The sequence below is a fragment of the Esox lucius genome, chromosome 8 (genome assembly GCF_011004845.1).
Source record: "Esox lucius isolate fEsoLuc1 chromosome 8, fEsoLuc1.pri, whole genome shotgun sequence".
Taxonomy (NCBI): domain Eukaryota; kingdom Metazoa; phylum Chordata; class Actinopteri; order Esociformes; family Esocidae; genus Esox; species Esox lucius.
In genome coordinates, this window is record NC_047576.1 from 1,451,010 (window position 1) to 1,471,273 (window position 20,264).

A 20,264-nucleotide genomic window follows, 5' to 3' on the forward strand; every position below is an offset into this window, starting at 1 on the left:
CACAAAACACTGAACCATGGCTCTGTTTTCTAAAAAGAGACTTGTTGCTGCCACCAAGTCTGTGCGATTTTATATAGGGGAGAACGGGGTAGGTTGTCACATGGGTAAGTTATCACACTGCTCATATCTCCAACACCAGAGGTGCTCTCTCAAAAATCAAATAGCTACTTTGTGTGACTACGGTCAACTTCCTGTTCACAAGAGAATCAAGAACACTAATCTGAGGGAAGCACAAGTTTCTTATTTTTCTTCTTCAAAAGTATAAAATTGCCACTTTAAATTTTATGCAAGAAAATCTTATGTATGAATGTAGAAATTTAAATTTCATTTGCACTGAGTAGAGGAGACAATAACAGGTCTTTTGAGACTTTATCTGCAGTCCTATGTTGAGCTAAACTTGAGATTTAGCCAACATTAGCACACATGTCAGTTTAAGGGCAAGTTTTCACACGTGACAACTTGCCCGGGTATAAATAGACACATAGAACATGCTCAGAAAAATGTATAATCAGCTCTGATAATATTATAAAATTTTACTGTTAATTGATTGTTATATATACGTATAATTTAAAGCAGCTGACATATCCCTAGACTAGCCAACATAAGACAGGCTCTGGCATGTCTGTGTGTTTGTGTGTGTCTACTAACACACTACTTGCCTTCTGTATGAGACAGTATATCCATACATACACTAGTTCATACAGTGACATTATTTTAGTGTGGTGTTATGAATTGCATTGTGGAAACAAGGATAGTAGACAGGAGGAGGGCGTAATAAGCCTGTAATTAATATGTAATTGCAACGAGGAAATGTGTTTTGTAAGGAAAGAAGAAAGGAAGGAAGGAATGAAAAAAAGATGAGAAGGAAAGACTGTTTATAAATTATTTAAAAAAAGACAGAATGACAGCACACCACCAGACAATATTAAAGGCTGTGAGGTTGAAGTTGCCAGCGAAGATGCAGTTGCTATGCCAGCATTATTGTTTTGATTGACAGGCATGATTTGCCAGATTCTCTAGGCACGATTTTTTTTTTAATGAAGTTGAATTTGGTTTGAATTTAAAATCAATATTCACAATGAATTAGTTGTGTTCTTATTTCTTGATTATCCAATGTGACAACTTACCCTACATAGTGTGACAACTTACCCTACATAGTGTGACAACTTACCCTGCATAGTGTGACAACTTACCCTGCATAGTGTGACAACTTACCCTGCATAGTGTGACAACTTACCCTACATAGTGTGACAACTTACCCTACATAGTGTGACAACTTACCCGCTGATGGGGCAAATGGTCACAAGTGCACACTCTCTATTCTACAACTCCATACTGAAATAAGATATGAGGAGGTAATGAATACAAAATGTGCCCAAGACTTCTTTCTTTCATCTGGAATGACATTTCTAGCATTGTGATGTATTGTGCCCTGTAAATGTAACACAGTGTGAAAAGTGTGACAACACACCTCGCTCTCACCTATATGCATGCATCCAAGCAGTCTACAGGCCTTGGATACTGTTTACCATGGAGCACTGAGTTTTGTTACTAATTCTAAAGCCCTTACTCACCATAGCTCCTTGTATGCTCGGGTTGGATGGTCTGCATTGTCCATCCGTACACTTAATCATTGGCATATTTTTATTTATAAAGCTATTTTTGGTCTGCTTCAATCTTAGCTCTATAATCATGAGGAAAAAATGGGAAGATATTGTTTTCGTTCCCAGAGCTTAATTTTTACCATCTGTCCCTACAGTACGTACTGAATTGGGAAAAGGGGTGTTTAAATATGCTACTTCCTCTGCTTGGAATCATTTGCAAAAACACCAGAATCTGGTCCCATTGGATGCTTTTAAAGTTATTTGAAATGACATGGAGGCAGGCTTATCTGGCTGTAGATGTATTGACTGATGGATCTGTTTGATCCTTGATGTTGATGACTTGTGACAAACACTGATCAATATCTTTTGATATTTTATGATCCTGTAATTTATTATGTATTTTCATTGTACATTGTTATATGTTTTATGTCTGAAACTGTGTTAATTGTGCTGCTTCTTGTCTTGGCCAGGACACTTTTGTAAAAGAGATAATCTCTTGGAGTCCTTTCCTGGTTAAACAAAGGTTAATAAATAAATAGGTAAATATTAGCTAACGTTTAGTTCCAGAAGGTTTTATTGCCTGATAGAAAAGTTTGCAACAATTTCTTTAGTGCTTGGCAAAAACAAGTTTCTTATCTGCACAGACATGAAATAGAGACCAACTACACAATCATTGACTGTAGTTCCTCCAAAACGAAATAGAGATATCCTAAGAGATAAATAGAGATAAAAATAGAGCCAATATAATCACAAATAACTTAAATAGGCCTAACTGTTTGTGCACAAACTGTGGGACTCAACACTGGAAGTTTTTGAAAACATGTACATGTACACTACCATTCAAAAGTTTGGGGTCACTTGTTGTTGTTTTCAAAAGAAAAGCAGTAAAGAAAAATAAAACCGAAAGTGTCTCAGTAAGGTAAAGCAACCACCAGAACAGCTTCAAAGCCTTTGTATGATTTGCAGTGACCCTTCACTCTCAGGGGCTGAGTGGACACAGGAAGATGTCAGGAAAATGCCCCTCATGACAAGACATCCTCTAGACCCCCTCACTGTATGGATCCATAATTCAGGTTTTTCCTTTAAGTTGTCACCATCTGTAGCTTACTGCAGGCCTGCAATATTTTCAGTTGCACCTTTTCAAAAGGATGTGAAAATTTTGAATCCTTAAAAAGTAGAGTTCCAGACTTCTTCCAGAAATATGAAGCGAGTCAGCTGTCCTAGCTTCAAACGGCAGCTGTTTCCATTGTTGGGATGTGAGGTAGGAGATTAGCTTGGACAGACATGTTTGGGGTGTCAGGTAGGAGAGTAGCTTGGACAGACATGTTTGGGGTGTCAGGTAGGAGATTAGCTCTTAGGGGTGGGACAGACATGTTTTTAAATGGCCTTACAACAATTTATTAAAATAACTATACCAAAGAATACAGTAGAACAAGCCCTTCCATCAACTCTTCTTTAAGTTATAGCATGTATGATTCGTAAAGACAATGGAACATTTTCAGAGACTGGTATTCAACACATTTTATTAAACCTTAATAAACATTTCACAGAATTTCAGACTAGTCAAACCCAATTGTGTCACTATATCACAAACCATACAACACTGTCCAATGTGAGGAATTTCCAGTAAAACTGTACTTTAAGTTTAAGTTCAAAATATATTTGGGACATTAAAAATATTCAGTGTACATTACACTCTTAGAAAAAATTGTTATTTGGCTGTCTTTGTCCTTTATAAATAAACATTTTGAGGTTCCAGGTTTTTAGTTCCAAGTACAGCCCTTTTAGTCCAGATAGACCACTTTTGGAAACCAAATGTGTCCACTTCATAATTCTGCTATGGAGAAATAAGAAAAAAACTTTTGGAACCCTTTTCTAAGAGTGTACAAAGAAACCTTTTATTAATTATTAAGATAGTAAAAAATCCTAGAGAGATAATTATTTTGTTGTTTATTTATTTATTTATTGTGCATACTGCTATGTCTATTTCATAGGGATTTCAATTGGGTTGCACCATATTCTCAAATGGAACTTGTAAAGGGACATGAACTCTGATGCACAGATATTATTAATCTATGTTACTATCACAAAACCAATCTGAACATGTTCCATAACAGCAGTCACTTATGGGACCAAAGTGATTTGGCACAGGTTTCCTCCTAAACACTCGAGTGCAGCTTTACTGATGTACAATACGTAAATAATACGTAAACAACATGATCTGATCTCTTTTTAATATTTTGTGTATCCCTAGAAGGAATGGCGAGCATACTGCCGTTTCCTCCTCTTTTTGGCCCTACCATGAGAGATGAAGTTTTACAAAAGGAGTGCGAGAGACAGGGAAAGTTCCAGAAAAAGGAGCAGATCAGTAGTCCTCAGCTAGAAAAGAGAAACAGAAGAGGCGGTTACCCACAGCGGAGCCAATGAGGAAGGGGAGCATGCGATCCCATCCAATCATAGATAGATGAGTAAGCAATCCCATCCAATCAAAGAGAGAAGAGCATGCCATAATTTTCAATCACAGAAAGAGAAGCATGCGATCCCATCCAATCACAGAAAGAGGAGCATACAATCCCATCCAATCATAGATCAGAAATCTACAGGAAGTGGTGTCAGGCAGGCAGTGGCGGTCAGACGGACGTTGTCTTACTCTCTACGGTGAGGATGCAGGTACTGGCGGCGGTGCCCCGGCTGTTGACGGCTTTGCACATGTACTCCCCCTCGTCCTCGGGGAAGGTCTCCGGCAGGTAGAGGCAGAACGTCTCCCCCCGCTCTATATACTGGTAATCCTCACAGTCCTGGAGCATCTCCCCCTCAAACCACCACGTCACCTCCGGCTTGGGCTCCCCGGTGATCTTCACCGTGAACCGCACAGGCTCGGCATCCACCACCGACTGGTTCTTCAAGGGCTTCTTGAACCACGGCGCCCCCGACCTGGCGTGGTCCTCCTCGTCCTCATAGGCTGCCGAGCCGTTGATGATGCTTCCCTCTTCCTCCTCCTCGTCTTCCCTTTTCTGCCAAAGACACGACACATGTGTGAACCCTCACCATCCCAAGACCAGCAGTCTGGCGACAGGAACTGTAACGTGTTGTAAGAGTGGCATGCATGCTGGGGACTTCGTCCACGTGTTCAACAACGAGAAACACGGTAATTGAAACCAAGGAAAGTGGGATTTACTTTTTGCAGGGCGGCATCGATCTCTTGCTGCTCAAACTGCATCCTCTGCAGCTTCTGTTCCTCCACCCTTTTTCTCTCCTCTTCCTCTCTGGCTTTGGCCATTTGTTCGAACCGCGCGCGCATGTCCACCTTCTGTTTGAACGGAGCCTCCTCGGGCCCCTTTTCTGTGTGCTTTTTGCCTTCATCATCTTCCTGAAAACATAGCCCTTTAAGTGAGTGATTTCAACATAACATGTTGAAATCCATTACAATTATTAAGGCTCATAATAAAATAAATACCTCCTGGATCCGCTCTTCCTCTCTCTCTTTGATTTCTTCATCAATGGCCTTTCTCTGTGCCCTCACATCCTCAATCTTTTTCTGGATCTCCTCGTCTTTCAACTGCTTGATTTTCTCAAACTTGGACTTGAGGTTCTTGGCCTGGATGGAGCCGGTCCTCTTGAGTTTGCTCAGCTCCTCGTATTCGTTACTCACCATGTCCGAACTTTCATTCACCTCATCCTTAAAAGAGAAACACATTGAACTGATTACAACACAACCGAGGCCTAGTCTTCAGGATTTAAACACAACATTGTCATCAATTGCTCTCCTTTTTTAAGAAATTATACTGTATTTCATCAATTCCTCACAGCATTCTGTTTTTTATTTTAAATTGGTAAATGGATTGGAAACCAAATCAGATTCACCTCAATGACTTAGAGTTGCCTTGCTCAAGGACAAAAAAGGGTTGAGAAGGAGCTAATAGAGATAAATTAAGAAGCTAATATTTGCATTTGGAACCTCCCCCATGGGGATTCCCATTGAGCCTGAAGCAAGCAGCACAGTCATGCCTCGATTGTGGTGGTCAGCTTGGTGCTCCTAAAAACCACCTTACATTACTGTGCCACCTGAGAGACCCCACATTGTGTCTGTAATAACATTGTGAAACTGACATTATGTTGATGACTGACCTCTCCCATCTCTTGTCTGAGCTGCTCAAACTCCTGTTTTTCCTGCTCCATTTTCTTTTTGCGCTCTTCAGCCTTGCGCCTCCTTTCGGCTTCCTCCTTCTGCTTTAGTAGCTCCTCGAAGTTGATTTCCAATTTCCCAGGGTGTAACGCCTCCTGAGACTCACTCTTTACCATCCCTTCCTCGTCCTCCTCCAGCGCCTGGCAGAACAAGAGCACAGAGTGTGATTTCTTTAATGAACCAATCACTGTGTGATTTCTTTAATGGACCAATCACTGTGTGATTTCTTTAATGGACCAATCACTGTGTGATTTCTTTAATGGACCAATCACTGTGTGATTTCTTCAATAAACCAATCAGTTACATATCATTTAACTGTAATTAAAAATCTATAATTGTATCATATCAGCTTACAATCCAAATATTACCCACTGATTCAACTCGCCCAATATAACTAATCTCTGCACCCAAGGGAAATCACAATGATGTAAAACAGAAAAGCTAACGCAACCAATTACAATTCAATTACAATTAACATAATTATTAGATCTTGTAAAAACTTTAAATTTCTGTCCGTTTATAACCCCTTTATAAGTAATTGTAAACTCAGTGTTCAGGACAAACTATTACACTCTGAAAGGGAAGACACTATTAAGCAAGCCAGCAGTATTATTATGCCAACTGAATATTCCATTCCTAAAACCCACTCACATTCATTCATTATGTCATTATCATTTTATGGGAAGCCTTATTATTTTTCCTAAGTCAGTGTACAATTGTCATTTGAAAGTGAAAAGATCTTACTTCTCCATCTCGATATGAAGTCTTAGATTTTTCCAGATCCGGGGGGCTCTTTAAAGAGATAATTTGAAAGTAGGAATTGCATGTGTACCATTTCAGTTTCCGATTACGTTACATCATCATGTAGGATTAATCTATGTCAAATTAGAGTCCAATTAGAGATCGAGTTCCTTCACTTAATACAGGCTCAAAGGTTAATATTGGTGTTAGTTTACAGCAGATTACAGCAACATTGGTCACACTTTAAATTTACTATGATTGAGTCCTTTAATGTGTTCAATATCTATGTCATGACTTGTAAATAGGTCATAACTCTGTTATTCCATGTTACAACTGTCTCATTTTGTAATGACAATGTATCTATGTTGTCTCTGTCATGAAAAAAACATTATAAAATGAAAATACATTTAATCTTATTGACATATAAAGGCATAATGAAGCTTTTGTAAACACTTCATTAAGACCTGAATAAGCAAATGGAATTGATAGTTGGTTTAAAATGTGACCATAACATTGACCATTTGCTCGGACAACACCAATCAGAGTGCAAAACAAATTTGTTTGTGACTTACACAAAAATATTTACCCAAGAAAATGATGTTAATCTTTTCACATGCAAATCCTTCTGAACGTAGCCTATGTGTTAGCACAGAGATTCATTAGCGACATGCGTATGCAGTCTATACAGACATACAGATCCAATAATTCACAAATGCATCGTTGTATACTGAATATATACTATAGTTCATCTATAGTATACTATAGTTTCCTCACCATGATGGCAAGTTTTTCATTAGGTTTTTAGGATTCCAAATTCCACAAGTGATTTGTAGGACTGTTACAGGTCTGTTAACCAGTCCTACCATATTCTTGCGGGCTTCTGCAAACAGCCTCTTCTCCTCCTCCAGCCTCCTCTTGGCTTCCTCCTCCGCTCTCTTCTCCTCCGCCTCTCTCCTCTGGCGCTCCTTGTCCTCGAAACTGACACAGAGCTTCCCTGGTTCACTGCCCTCCAGGTTCAGCATGGCCAGGAGAACCTCGTCATCCTCGTCCACTATCTGGGCAGTGAGAGGGAACCATGAGAGAGCTCAAACTACTGTAAAACTGGGGTGACCACAGGATCTCTAAACACAACGATCATTAGCCTGGTAACATGTCTGTTCTATGAAGCCCACTCATAAGAAGTGCTTGGCACGGCATTGGCAGTAGAAGTCAGAAAGGCCACACAAAGTGGTCTGGGACCAGCAGGGGAGGCCCAACACTGACCATGCTCTTCCTGGCCTCTGCGAAAGCCTTTCTCTCCTCCTCCATGCGTCTTCGGTACTCGGCTTCGGCCGCCTTGCGCTCGTTCTCCACCCTCTGTTTCTCCAGCTCCTCGAAGCTCAGCCTCAATCTGCCGGGTTGGATCACCTCCCTTTCAACCTGTGCTCCTGGGGAGGCCTCATCGTCTTCGCCCTGTAAGGACACAACGATCCTAAATCACAGCAGTCTGGTGACTGTTTGGCTCAGACGGATAGAACACAGGCCTATTAAAAACATGGAAGGGTAATTGTCCAGAGGAATCTCTGAAAATACGATTTTACGTTACACACAAATACCTTTTTAAATAACTATTAGAACTAGATTATTATCCTATACCGTTATAAATTCCTGATATATATATATATATACATAGATGTTATATTTTAATGCTGTAATAATGAATCAATCAAATTAAATGTATATTATAACATCAGCAAGTGTTTATACAGATATCCAGGCCAGAAAGCTGTGCATCAATGTGAAATTGACACACAGGAAAGTGAATATGTTAAGGAAGATCATCAAGTGTAGAAAAGTCATGCATTATTTTAAACAGCAATTCTGCCACAGGCTCTTCATTTACTTTGAAGCGTATGAGCATAATTAATTACAGAGTTCATAACTGTTAATGGCTCAAACCATTTAAAAGCTAGAGTCAAGCCATGAACATTGTCCAGGAGCCAGGCCTGGGGAGCCCATTTGGTTGGATTAAATATAATGATTTATTAGTCACTCAATGTTGGTATTCAGTACTATCGAGAACGTTGCACAGTTATTAAACAGAAGAACTGCATTGATGAAGGGATTCATGTTTTTGCTCTTTGCTGGGGGTTTTTGCCGGACAGAGTAAGCAGAGCCGGCAAAGAAGAGCGAATGTCACTAACTGAGTGACTGACTGCCCCTTGTTAAATGGCGTAGTGGTTAGAGATGCTCACTCTCACGCAGGGGCCCGGTGTTCAAGCTATTTGGAAAGAACATTCAGGGGCCCGGTGTTCAAGCTATTTGGAAAGAACATTCAGGGGACTGGTTTTCGAGCCTCGAGGAAGTCAAAGCAAATGACACATTACGATTTGTTCAGGATAGACAAAATCTTGGCTGGCCATAACCTTCAGAAATGTTGTTATAGTAAGCCAAAAATAAAACTATTTATGGTTATATTGCAACTATTTCTGGTGGATTTGTGAAGTACGAATATGTGCTTGCTTTTTGGGGTAATATAGCCTAGATCACAACCCCTTGGGCAGTAAAAGAGGATGGGTTTCCATGATTCTCTCCTCTTTTCACTAAACAAAAAAGTCACTTATCGTCATCTATATTGATAGTTATTGTATCAATTTCATTCATGACTGAAAGGAAAATAAGCGTTGTTGTGCCATGAAATGAAATAGCTTTGCCAGTGAAAAGTTAATCTTCAGTCTCGCTAGCAATTGCACGTTTTACCTGGATGATATATATATAGCATAGTACGCCATACGGAGCAATGTTCGCTTAAGGTAAGAAACTATAATAGCAGCCAGAGACCAGGACGACAAACTGTCAATTCCTCCCTTGTCTACTACAGCACACACTACAAAAGAGGCAAAGAAGCAAAAGAAGACTTAGACCAACCCTCTATAGCTAGACACTAGGATCCCAAAGCTAACATTAGCAAGGCTATGAAGAACATCAAATTCTTGAGTTAGCGCTTTTTCTGGAACAGGAAATTTAAAAGAAGGTCAAAATATGTGTAGCACTTTAGTAATGGCTGATTGTGACTAAGTAGATTATGAATTGAAAAGATGTAACATAATAAATTACCTGTGTTGAAAACAAAGGTATTTGAATGTGGCCTAGCTATGAATTAAAACAATAAACAATAAAATGTTTAAGACCAGTTTTTTGCACAGTAATAGCATTACAATTATTTATTTTTTAAACGATAAATTCTGTCCCAGGCCCTTTGATTCTTGTCAGCGTCCCTGCTCCACCACGTGCAGCCAGTCCGCAGACCAGGGTTTGGGAAATGCTGGTATACTTTATAAAGAAAAGCTAATGTCTTTGTTCATCTCATCACTTCAGAAGAACAAGAAAAAAGCACTTGGCAGAAGTATGTATGAATGGGGTTGTACAGGGTTGGCACGCGCCACTCTGCTAATTTACCTCCACAGTTAATCTAGCACGTCATGAACATCTCAGCTCTCACCAAGGGAAGAACAGGACATTGAAATTTGATGTGCAAATAAACAAATACAAAATCTGCTAAAAAAAAACTTCAGATTAGTCACCATTTCTAGCTTGGCCTCTTCAAAGGCTTTCTTCTCTTCTTGCAGCCGTCGTTTGGCCTCCAGCTCGGCTTGCTTCCTCAGCCGCTCCTGCCTCTCCTTCTCCGCCTCCTCAAAGGTCAACTTCAGCTTCCCAGGAGTCACCTGCTCCCTTTCAGCTGGCTGCTCCCCTTCCTCCTCCTGTGTTGAAGGAAACTGTCTACATTAGAGACCATCTGTGACTGAACAGAATAACTTTCATGAAACTGTCTACATTAGAGAACATCTGTGACTGAACAGAATAACTTTCATGAAACTGTCTACATTAGAGACCATCTGTGACTGAACAGAATAACTTTCATGAAACTGTCTACATTAGAGAACATCTGTGACTGAACAGAATAACTTTCATGAAACTGTCTACATTAGAGAACATCTGTGACTGAACAGAATAACTTTCATGAAACTGTCTTCATTAGAGAACATCTGTGACTGAACAGAATAACTTTAATGAAACTGTCTACATTAGAGACCATCTGTGACTGAACGGAATAACTTTAATGAAACTGTCTACATTAGAGACCATCTGTGACTGAACAGAATAACTTTCATGAAACTGTCTACATTAGAGAACATCTGTGACTGAACGGAATAACTTTAATGAAACTGTCTACATTAGAGAACATCTGTGACTGAATATAATAACTTTAATGAAACTGTCTACATTAGAGAACATCTGTGACTGAATAGAATAACTTTAATGAAACTGTCTACATTAGAGAACATCAGTAACTGAATAGAATAACTTTAATGAAACTGTCTACATTAGAGACCATCAGTAACTGAACAGAATAACTTTAATGAAACTGTCTACATTAGAGACCATCAGTAACTGAATAGAATAACTTTAATGAAACTGTCTACATTAGAGAACATCAGTAACTGATTAGAATAACTTTAATGAAACTGTCTACATTAGAGAACATCTGTGACTGAATAGAATAACGAAGCAGTGGAACTAGACAGACGATTTTCTCATCAATTAAACTTTTGATGTCAATGCAGTTTTCGGTTGCCAAAAGTGGAAAATGTAATGTAGCCTTTGCTAAAGTTTAAATAAATATAATTGTTTAGTCTGCAGGGGAGAATTTCCTATGAGACTATTCTACCTGTTCTGGCTAACATAATCATTAATTTCACCCAGTACCAAACCTGGTCAAATCTCCCAGAAACTTGGCATAGACGGTCAATTTTATTACATTCAAAATATTGTCCGGCAATTCAACCACATATATATAACTTTTTTATATAGCTGGAATTTTGACTACCTTTCCAAAAAGTTACACAAAGAGAAAGTGGGAAGTCTTCTTCTCTGCCATTCAAATGTAAAGTAACTTTTAAAAGAGTAAAAGCAAGAAGGAGTTTTACTCATTAAGTTTTCTATCTAGTTATTATTTTCATTACCTGTACAACAGAGCGTCGTTTGGCATCGCGGAAGGAGCGCCTGTTCTCGTCGTAGCGTTTCTTCTTCTCTTCCTCTGTCCTTTTCTTCAGCTCTTCCTCACGGTTCTTTTCCAGGTCTTCAAAGTTCATTGTGATCCTACCAGGAGGTCTAGATGGCTTTGCCGGCACAACACGGACCAGGATGGTGTCATCTCCTTCCTGACATTGAAGGAGAAAAAACTTGTCATAGCGGCACAGTAACTCTCTTATACATTCAGACATTATGAATTCAAATGTGTGCATGTGTTTATGTAACTAAATATAGAATTACAATATACAAACAAATCAAATGTACCCACAGATACACACACAATGACCCTAGATAACAGTCCATGAAAGAGGACATTCCTTTGGCCTAATGGCCACCATTTGGGGTGGGGCTGTCCCTAAGATAGGAGAGTCTAATTTGGTCCGCTAGCTAGCATGGGGTCAGGGGCTAATGAAGTCTGTCAGTGGTGTGGGAAACAGTTGCCAGTCACATGCTGTCTCCACCTGCCAGTGGGTGTGGGATCAGAAACAGCAGAACATGTGAGAGTGGCGGCTTCTGTCTTCACCGTTCGGCCTCTGCCTGCCTATCCCCCTCAGTCAGTAAAACAGGAAGACTTCAATATGTCCTCCACAGGGGTGGAGAAAGACTGAATACTGTGTCCTTTTAGAACTAAGATCAACAGAAAAACACAGATCAACAGACAACATCTATTCACCTATCCATCCAACAGAAACCCCACGTCCACAGGTTAGGAAACACTGAGAAACACTAAGCCGAAATAACGTGATTGGAAAACCTCTGTAACAGCCTCGCTGGTGCCAAATTAGAAAGTACACTCAGTACCACGCTTGTTTTAATTGAATTAATATATAATTAGACCAGTAGTAGTAAGCCCTATATAATTTAAGGCTTTGCATTAAAGGTACACTACTGTTTCAAAGGTTTGGGGTCACTTCGAAATGTCCTTGTCCATTACAAAAACATGAAATTAATCAGAAATACAGTGTATACATTGTTAATGTTGTAAATGACTATTGTAGCTGGAAACAACTGATTTTTGTATGGATTTTGCAACACCATGCCATTCCCTGTTGACAGCACTTGACTGGAGACAATTTCCTCCTACAACAAGACAAGGACCCAAAGCACAGCTCCAAACTATGGAAGAACTATTGAGGAAAGAAGCAGTCAGCTGGTATTCTGTCTATAATGGAGTGGCCAGCACAGTCACCGGATCTCAACCCTCCTGAGCTGCTGTGGGAGCAGCTTGACCGTACGGTACATGGGAAGTGCCCATCAAGCTAATCCAAATTGTGGGAGGTGCTTCAGGAAGCATGGGGTGGAATCTCTTCAATGCCCTCAACCAATTGAAAACTAGAATGCTAGGCTGTAATTGCTGAGAAGATTATTTGACAAAAGTTTGAAGGACAAAATCACTATTTAATTTTGCTGTGTTTTCTATTTAAATTGATTTCATGTATGTTTTTAAAGAAAAAGGACATTTCTACGTAACCCCAAACTTTTGAATGATCCCCGAACATTTGATCCTTAGATGGCTAAAGATTAAAACTGACAGTTTTCAAACTTTATTTTCAAGAAAGTTTGATATTCATAAATAAAAAACGTTAACAGAATGTAAACTGTTATTCAAACTTTGGAAATCACCTCTAAGTGCCTTTCTTCCTGGTTTTGAACATGAGTGTGTCATTATTAAGACCTTCAATCTGGTCATAAGGAACGGGCTTCAGGCCAGTTTGGCCTGGCTACAGCTAGCACAGTGTAACTTCGATATGTTGGCTTTGCTCACGTCATCCAACAGGTTCCATAAAGCCTGTGACAGAGCCCATCTGACCTGGCACTAACGCACAGCTAGTCCAGAGTGTTTTCAGTGCTGTCTGCCCATTTCAGTTTCACAGTCCAGATTCCATTGGGGGGACGAAGACGGACGGCACAGACTGCACCTTCACTGAACTCCACCGCAGGATTTCCCTTCAGCCCACACCAACTGTTAGCCTTTCAAATGACACTCAAAATAACTCATCCAGGAGGCAGCTGAGGATTACCTGAACAACCCACGCAGACAGTGGACTATCCAGCCCCCGTGTCACACCTCCGACTGGACACAACACCGTAACTCTGTCCCCAAGAAAGGGATAAGCCAAGATTACCTCAGCGGCTTTTTTGGCCAGCTCCTTCTGCATCTTCGCTTTCTCCATGTGGTCCTGGGCGGCGCGTTTCTTCCTCTCTTCTTCCATCTTCTTCCTCTCTTCCTCATGTCTCTGCTTCTCCATCTCGGCAAACTTCCCCTTCACGCTGCCTGCGGAAAACAGGCCCTGCATGTTATTGATGATTAGGATGAGATCGTGGCATAAACACCAGGGTAGTGATCTTTTGGGGTCACAACATTGGGGGGAAAAAAGTGAAACAGGATACGAAAATGAATGTTCCTTATTGAATAATTCCTGGTAGTCTCTCCTTGTTTCAGTCCAGCTGCCAATTGACTACATCTGAGGGGGTAAGATTAAAACAGAGCCCTCCTTCTCATCCCACCCCCAACAATTCACCCAACCCCCCCGCCCCCCAAGTCCTACCTGTGATCTTGGGGACGTAGGATTTCTCTACCTTGGCTGGCTTTACCTCCTCCTCCTCATCACTGGAGGCAAGTAGCTCTTTTATCTGCGGTGAACCGAAACAAAGCGCACTTCAGAACAGTGACCCGTTTATCTGGGATCATCTGCTTTGCACGCTGGCCACCTCACGAGCCATGCTGGTCCCAGCAAGGCATCAAGGCCTTAATCCTGGGTAATAGTGCGTGCATGTGACTCAAAGCAAAGCCTCTGATTGGATCATGCGGTTGTGACATAGGGGAGATCAGTGTGTAGTGAGCGCTGTGGGTTGCCTTCGCTCCTCCTGTATTATGTGTTAATCTCTTGTATCAGACACTGTTTTACCCAAAGGATTTCTGTGATCGAGCTTCTGATGAGGGTCAAGGGTCATGTTTAAAATGAACAATCGATTCAATATGCATTTCTCAAGTATCCCCATGTTCTGAATATGTGCTTGGACGCAGGCACCAGCCCAGCACACCTACCACATAATAATTCTATTTAAATGAAGTGATGTGTTGTGATGGAGTGGTGAGTTATTTAATACACCCACACTGCTCATGTTGTGGACACATGCTCCATGCCATGCAGGTCCGTTAGTTGGGGTTATCTCTTAGACCTCCGACCTGTTGCTTCCTGCGGTTGTATTCTCTCTCCTTGATGTACTGCTCCTTCCTCTTCTGGTGCTCCTCCTCACTCCTCCTGTTGTTGCGTTCTTCCCGGGCCTTCTGCATGGCTTCGAACTTGTTCTTCACGTCAGACTTACCGATCTGGGGCACATAGCTCCTGGCCACCGGCTTGGAGCGCAGAAGTCTCTGAGGGAAGACAAGGACACACAGTTCAATGTGAGACTCATCCTGGACTGGGAGGAAGGGATACCTACAGAGACTCATCCTGGACTGGGAGGAAGGGATACCTACAGAGACTCATCCTGGCTGGGAGGAAGAGATACCTACAGAGACTCATCCTGGACTGGGAAGAAGTGATACCTACAGAGACTCATTCTGGCTGGGAGGAAGAGATACCTACAGAGACTCATCCTGGACTGGGAAGAAGGGATACCTACACAAACTAATTCTGGCTGGGAGGAAGGGATACCTACAGAGACTCATCCTGGCTGGGAAGAAGTGTTACTTACAGAGACTCATCCTGGCTGGGAGGAAGAGATACCTACAGAGACTCATTCTGGCTGGGAGGAAGGGATACCTACAGAGACTTATATGAGTAGAATCCACATGGCGGAGAGACCGCATACTCAAAAGAGCCTTAAACTAAAAGATGAATAATGAAAAGTTCCATTAAGTTACAGAAACTTCCTGAAAGACCTAAATGCAGTCAAACCATAATGTAACATCGGTGATTGGCTCAAAAACCTGCTATAATTAACCAATAAGGAATGAAGGGGTCTGGTATACGACCGAAACAACGACTTAGAGCGAATTGCAGAAAGCCTGGACAGCGCTTAGACAGCTCTTGACTGTGATATACAGCTGAGGGTTCTGGCTCACCTCTTGTTTTAAGGCCACCTCAGACATGTTTTGTGACTGGTCCTCTTCGTTGTTCCATTCTTCATCATCCTTGTTCTGGGACACACCATTTTGTGCCTTGTCATCCATGTTCTTTCTCAATCTTGACCTTCGCTTTAGCATGTCGTTTGACGTATTTTCTTTGTCATCTTCCTCGTCCTCCTCAGGCCCCATGTGGACTTCCTCGTCAGCGTCTTTGTGTTCTTCGTCTTTCTTCTTGTGCGCCATATCATCCTTCTTGTGCGCCACAAGGCCACGCCGCGTTTTCACGTTGGCGCTTTGAGCTTTATCAGTCACATTGGGCACCTTGTCACTTGCTTCATGTGCTACATTGACCACATCCTGTCCCACATCCTGTCCCACATCCTGTGTTACATCATACGCGGCATCTCCAATACTCTGCGCCACTTCGGTCATGTTTGTGCCACTCTGACAGATTGACGGAGCCCTTTTCAAATGTTACCTGTCAAAATAAATATTTAACATTCAGTATGGGACAATAACAACAAGCATCTTTCCCTTTAAATAATAATGTACTATTTCTTTTTTTAAGTTATATTTCTCTCAAATGTTTTACGAGGCCTCTGTGTAATCAAAATATAAAGGACAAAAATACAAGAAAAATGTTATGCAAATTGTTCTCATTCATGCTTAATATGTGCTACGTTCAGGTAACAGTTGAAATAAATCATCTTTTAATTTAGCTTATTTTGTTAAACTATATTTCATGCAAAACGATTTTACTGGTAAACACGACAACACACCCACAGCACTTCCTGGTCTAAGACTAGCCTATGTATGTCCAAAGCTGAATACCTGTAGCTAATTAACTACATGTTGTGATGTGAAGCAAACATATACCCTGATACTGTGAGGGAGTTTACATGTGTCTGATGGTCACCCAATCACATGATAAGTCGGTACATTTTTCTCAGGGCAGCTGATTGGCTGCTGGCTGCTTCAGTTTGGGGAAGGAGAAGGGTGCCCCCCCACACCTCCTCCTTTAGTATGCTGAGACGCAGCTCAATGTGCAGGTCAGGACGCTAAGTTTAGCCCGCTGGAGTGTCCGGGCCATGTGATCATGGCTATTTTTGATGTTATGTGGTGGAAGCGGGGGGTGGGGGAGGACCAGACAACCAGACACGTCGCCCAACAGACCCTTGACCAAACAGCCAGACCTAGTACCAGACAATGGCATGAGAGATCTTTGTGCCTAACACCAGAGAGTAAATAGTGGCCTTTCACTTGGTAATGATACTGAAGTATACGGTGCTGTAATAGGTCAACCGATTAAAATGTGATGGATTTTATTGATTCATGGTTTGAAGCCTATAGGGCTTAAGGGTGGTATGAAACCTTGGCCAAATGTAGGCTGACTCTACTCTTGGCACATATGAACTGCTATGACAACAACCGGTACTATGTTGTTGATGGTATGGATTCCCAGTCTAAAGGTGGAAAACAAACCTCACAGGTTGTTAACTGGATGCTACCAAGATATGAAGAATCCAAGACTACTTCCTGGTTCTCCTAGTGCCAGTCCACATTGTCAATACAGTCTCAAAATTCATTATCACAGCCATAGAGCTCCCAGTGACCCCTGACCTCTTCTGTCCAAAAGATAGCAGGTACGATAATAAAGACTCGAAATGTTTCAATTTATACCTTTCTTGTCGCAATACTGTCTCGGTTTAAATCATAATTACGTAACATTTTACAGTTATCAATTTAGACCATATGGTTCAGGAGAAAATAAATCCCAAGAAATTAAAGAAGCTTCTAATATCAATACCTTCATTTTTATTTATCACTGCAGCTCATCCAGCTCTTGATATTTTTTCACAGTTGCCAAGAGTGTGATTCCAAAACATTAACAGCAAAAAATATATTAACATTGTAAAATAACTAACAGATGTAATGCTGAAATTATTATATTGTAAATGGTATTCACACAGTGGAAGGTTTCTAAGATAATGGTTTACAGCTTTTCATCGATTACATGATACTAGCAACAAGGCATCTGAGCACGAGAGATAATAACACATACCCATAATAATCTGAAGTACATAAAAATCATGTAAAATTACATAATTCCCCACAGAAATATTAATTTTATCAAAGTTTACCTAAACATTCTGAACTTTCCATCCATTTCCCACTGTAACCAGACATTTGGGAAACATTAAACAAACTCATATCTTTACAAAGACTTGACAGGCCTTGGCCTAAATATAAATCCAATTAATTGTCAAAGCACTATAATCATAAAGTATTAAGGATAAAAATTGGAAGGCCTACACTACAGGAATTGGCCTGGATAAGAATCTCTGCTAAATTATTTTAATTTAATTGTACGCCACCACAATAGCATAAGAAAAACGTATTTAATATTTTGTAGTATTGCAGATGAGCTTCCCAAATGTACTTCAATTGGAGTAAGTCGTACAGCCATGAATGATGTCCTTTGACCCCCACAGTTGACGCATGTGTTTGCACTGAACTGCCGTCTCATCGTTCACCAATACATTTTGGCCAGGCCAAAAGTGATGTCCTATTTTTGGGAACATGTACCCAGCTGCCGCTAGCTAAATACGACAATATGCTAGAACAATCCGAGTGAAATGAAATGTGTCAGTTTGTTAAGACATAAAAAAAGGGTTTTTTGATCCTAGGCCCTTTATATTGACTTACATTAGAAAGGAAGAATTATTTATTTTACAGCTTAATAAAACAGATGTAGGCTTTTGCTGGGATATACAATGGCTGGAATGACAAAACGAAATCAACTAAGCCTAATTGTACCTTTTATATTTCTTAAAACTTTTCGATAAGCATACTTATAATTTACCAACTCTTACAAATAGCACATATGTCTTATTTTCAAATATCTCCAAACCCAACCTACCATTTAGAAGCTGCACTCCCCAACAGGTGAATTTACACAATCACGTAACAAACAACCTATCAATATCTTAAATGAAAGTTTTGTCTGGACAAACGGTACCTGTTTCACTGGAATGTCCTCCTTACCACAAGAGTTGTCTGTGCAGTGGATAAAATCAAATCTAAAACCGCGTACAGAAATCCGAACTTGTCAAAGCAAGGAGACGCGTGCGCCCGGTTCGCTGTGGACGGCTCAAAGTCGAATGGGTGAAGTTACATGTCAGTGGGCAGCTTCCATAAAAAGTAGTAGGCCTCCCGCTACTTCTGCCGTTCACCGCATTCCGAGCGCGCCAGCGCCAGGTTCAGCTGTCGCCTGAAATACGCAGGCTTCTTCCTGTTCTCTCCTCACATGTACAGCTGCAGTCCTCCAAAAACGTTCAGTCAAATTAAATTATATATTGAGAGAATACTAACACAATTTCGCTAGTTGGTTTAGGCCCAGGAATATTTAATAAACAGTTCACCAGTCCTTGCCTTGTTTCCTTTATGCAACAGGCGGTTTGAACATACTGTGGCTTTTTTCTTACAAAAAATACCTACTTGCACAGTACTGACCTAATTATTATCAAAGCATTATAGGTGCAGAGACTGGATCATCTGGAACTCAATAAGTCAACATCTCATGTCTGCCAAGTTTTTATAACTTGAATAGGGTTTTTGGAATGCCTTTAACAAGGCATTATCAAGCAGGCGCTTGTTGGCGGTGAGAGACAGGGAAGCTTATCTGTTATGAGAGAAAGCAGATTGCCTTCGTTTTTCCGATGCGGTCTACAAACCCTGCTATCACTGTCACTGTGCTAAGCAACGACGGCTAACGGCCAAGGCTATATATCAGTGTCTCAAGGGTCAGACAGTAACTTGTTTACAGTCATGCTAGGTCATGTCAGAACCCAGTAAATACTTTAACGAGATGGGGACATTTTACCTGGATCCTCCCTACTGAATGACTTGATCACACAGTCTTCTAACTCAGTTAGCGCTTCATAGTCCTCCTCTGAACTGCTATGAGGAAGTAGCTCTCTGTGTGATGGAGGATGTCAGTTGAAATCAATTCAGTCACATTTGTCAACTGCTGAGTCAGAGGTCAGTCTGGCTTCACACTGGGCATGGTTCTAGATCAGTAGGAATAAAACGTCTGGCTTCACACTGGGCATGGTTCTAGATCAGTAGGAATAAAACGTCTGGCTTCACACTGGGCATGGTTCTAGATCAGTAGGAATAAAACGTCTGGCTTCACACTGGGCATGGTTCTAGATCAGTAGGAATAAAACGTCTGGCTTCACACTGGGCATGGTTCTAGATCAGTAGGACTAAAACGTCTGGCTTCACACTGGCCATGGTTCTAGATCAGTAGGACTAAAATGTCTGGCTTCACACTGGCCATGGTTCTAGATCAGTAGGACTAAAATGTCTGGCTTCACACTGGGCATGGTTCTAGATCAGTAGGACTAAAACGTCTGGCTTCACACTGGCCATGGTTCTAGATCAGTAGGACTAACGTCTGGCTTCACACTGGCCATGGTTCTAGATCAGTAGGACTAAAACGTCTGGCTTCACATTGGGAATGGTTCTAGATCAGTAGGACTAAAACGTCTGGCTTCACACTGGCCATGGTTCTAGATCAGTA

The 20,264-nt window shown here is 41.0% G+C and overlaps 1 protein-coding gene across 3 annotated transcripts; it reads right to left on the reverse strand.

Moving 5' to 3' along the window:
• Positions 1–3,110: 3,110 nt before the first annotated feature.
• Positions 3,111–19,262, reverse strand: nexn (nexilin (F actin binding protein)). 3 transcript variants are annotated; one of them, XM_029121803.2, is made up of 15 exons: positions 18,725–19,262; positions 15,677–16,157; positions 14,795–14,983; positions 14,154–14,238; positions 13,731–13,879; positions 11,535–11,732; positions 10,095–10,271; positions 7,795–7,983; positions 7,395–7,586; positions 6,535–6,582; positions 5,733–5,930; positions 5,062–5,283; positions 4,783–4,974; positions 4,255–4,618; positions 3,111–3,983 (listed from the first exon to the last, which is right to left on the reverse strand). In XM_029121803.2, the coding sequence occupies exons 2-15, from the start codon at positions 16,109–16,111 to the stop codon at positions 3,970–3,972; spliced, it is 2,652 nt and encodes an 883-aa protein (XP_028977636.2). In that variant the 5' UTR covers positions 16,112–16,157; positions 18,725–19,262; the 3' UTR covers positions 3,111–3,969. The 3 variants fall into 3 exon arrangements, with proteins under 3 accessions (XP_028977636.2, XP_028977635.2, XP_028977637.2); XM_029121802.2 differs by having other exon boundaries at positions 18,699–19,261; XM_029121804.2 differs by lacking the exons at positions 3,111–3,983; positions 6,535–6,582 and having other exon boundaries at positions 3,991–4,618; positions 18,699–19,262.
• Between the last annotated feature and the right edge of the window lie 1,002 nt (positions 19,263–20,264).

Bases quoted from the DNA above. Each gene is read 5' to 3' on its own strand.
- nexn (XM_029121803.2), bottom strand. From the start codon at position 16,111: ATGACCGAAGTGGCGCAGAGTATTGGAGATGCCGCGTATGATGTAACA. The intron at 14,239-14,794 runs GTCGGAGGTCTA...GGTTCACCGCAG, and splicing joins ACAACCGCAGGAAGCAACAG to ATAAAAGAGCTACTTGCCTC. The intron at 10,272-11,534 runs GTAATGAAAATA...CCTTCAACACAG, and splicing joins AACGACGCTCTGTTGTACAG to GAGGAGGAAGGGGAGCAGCC.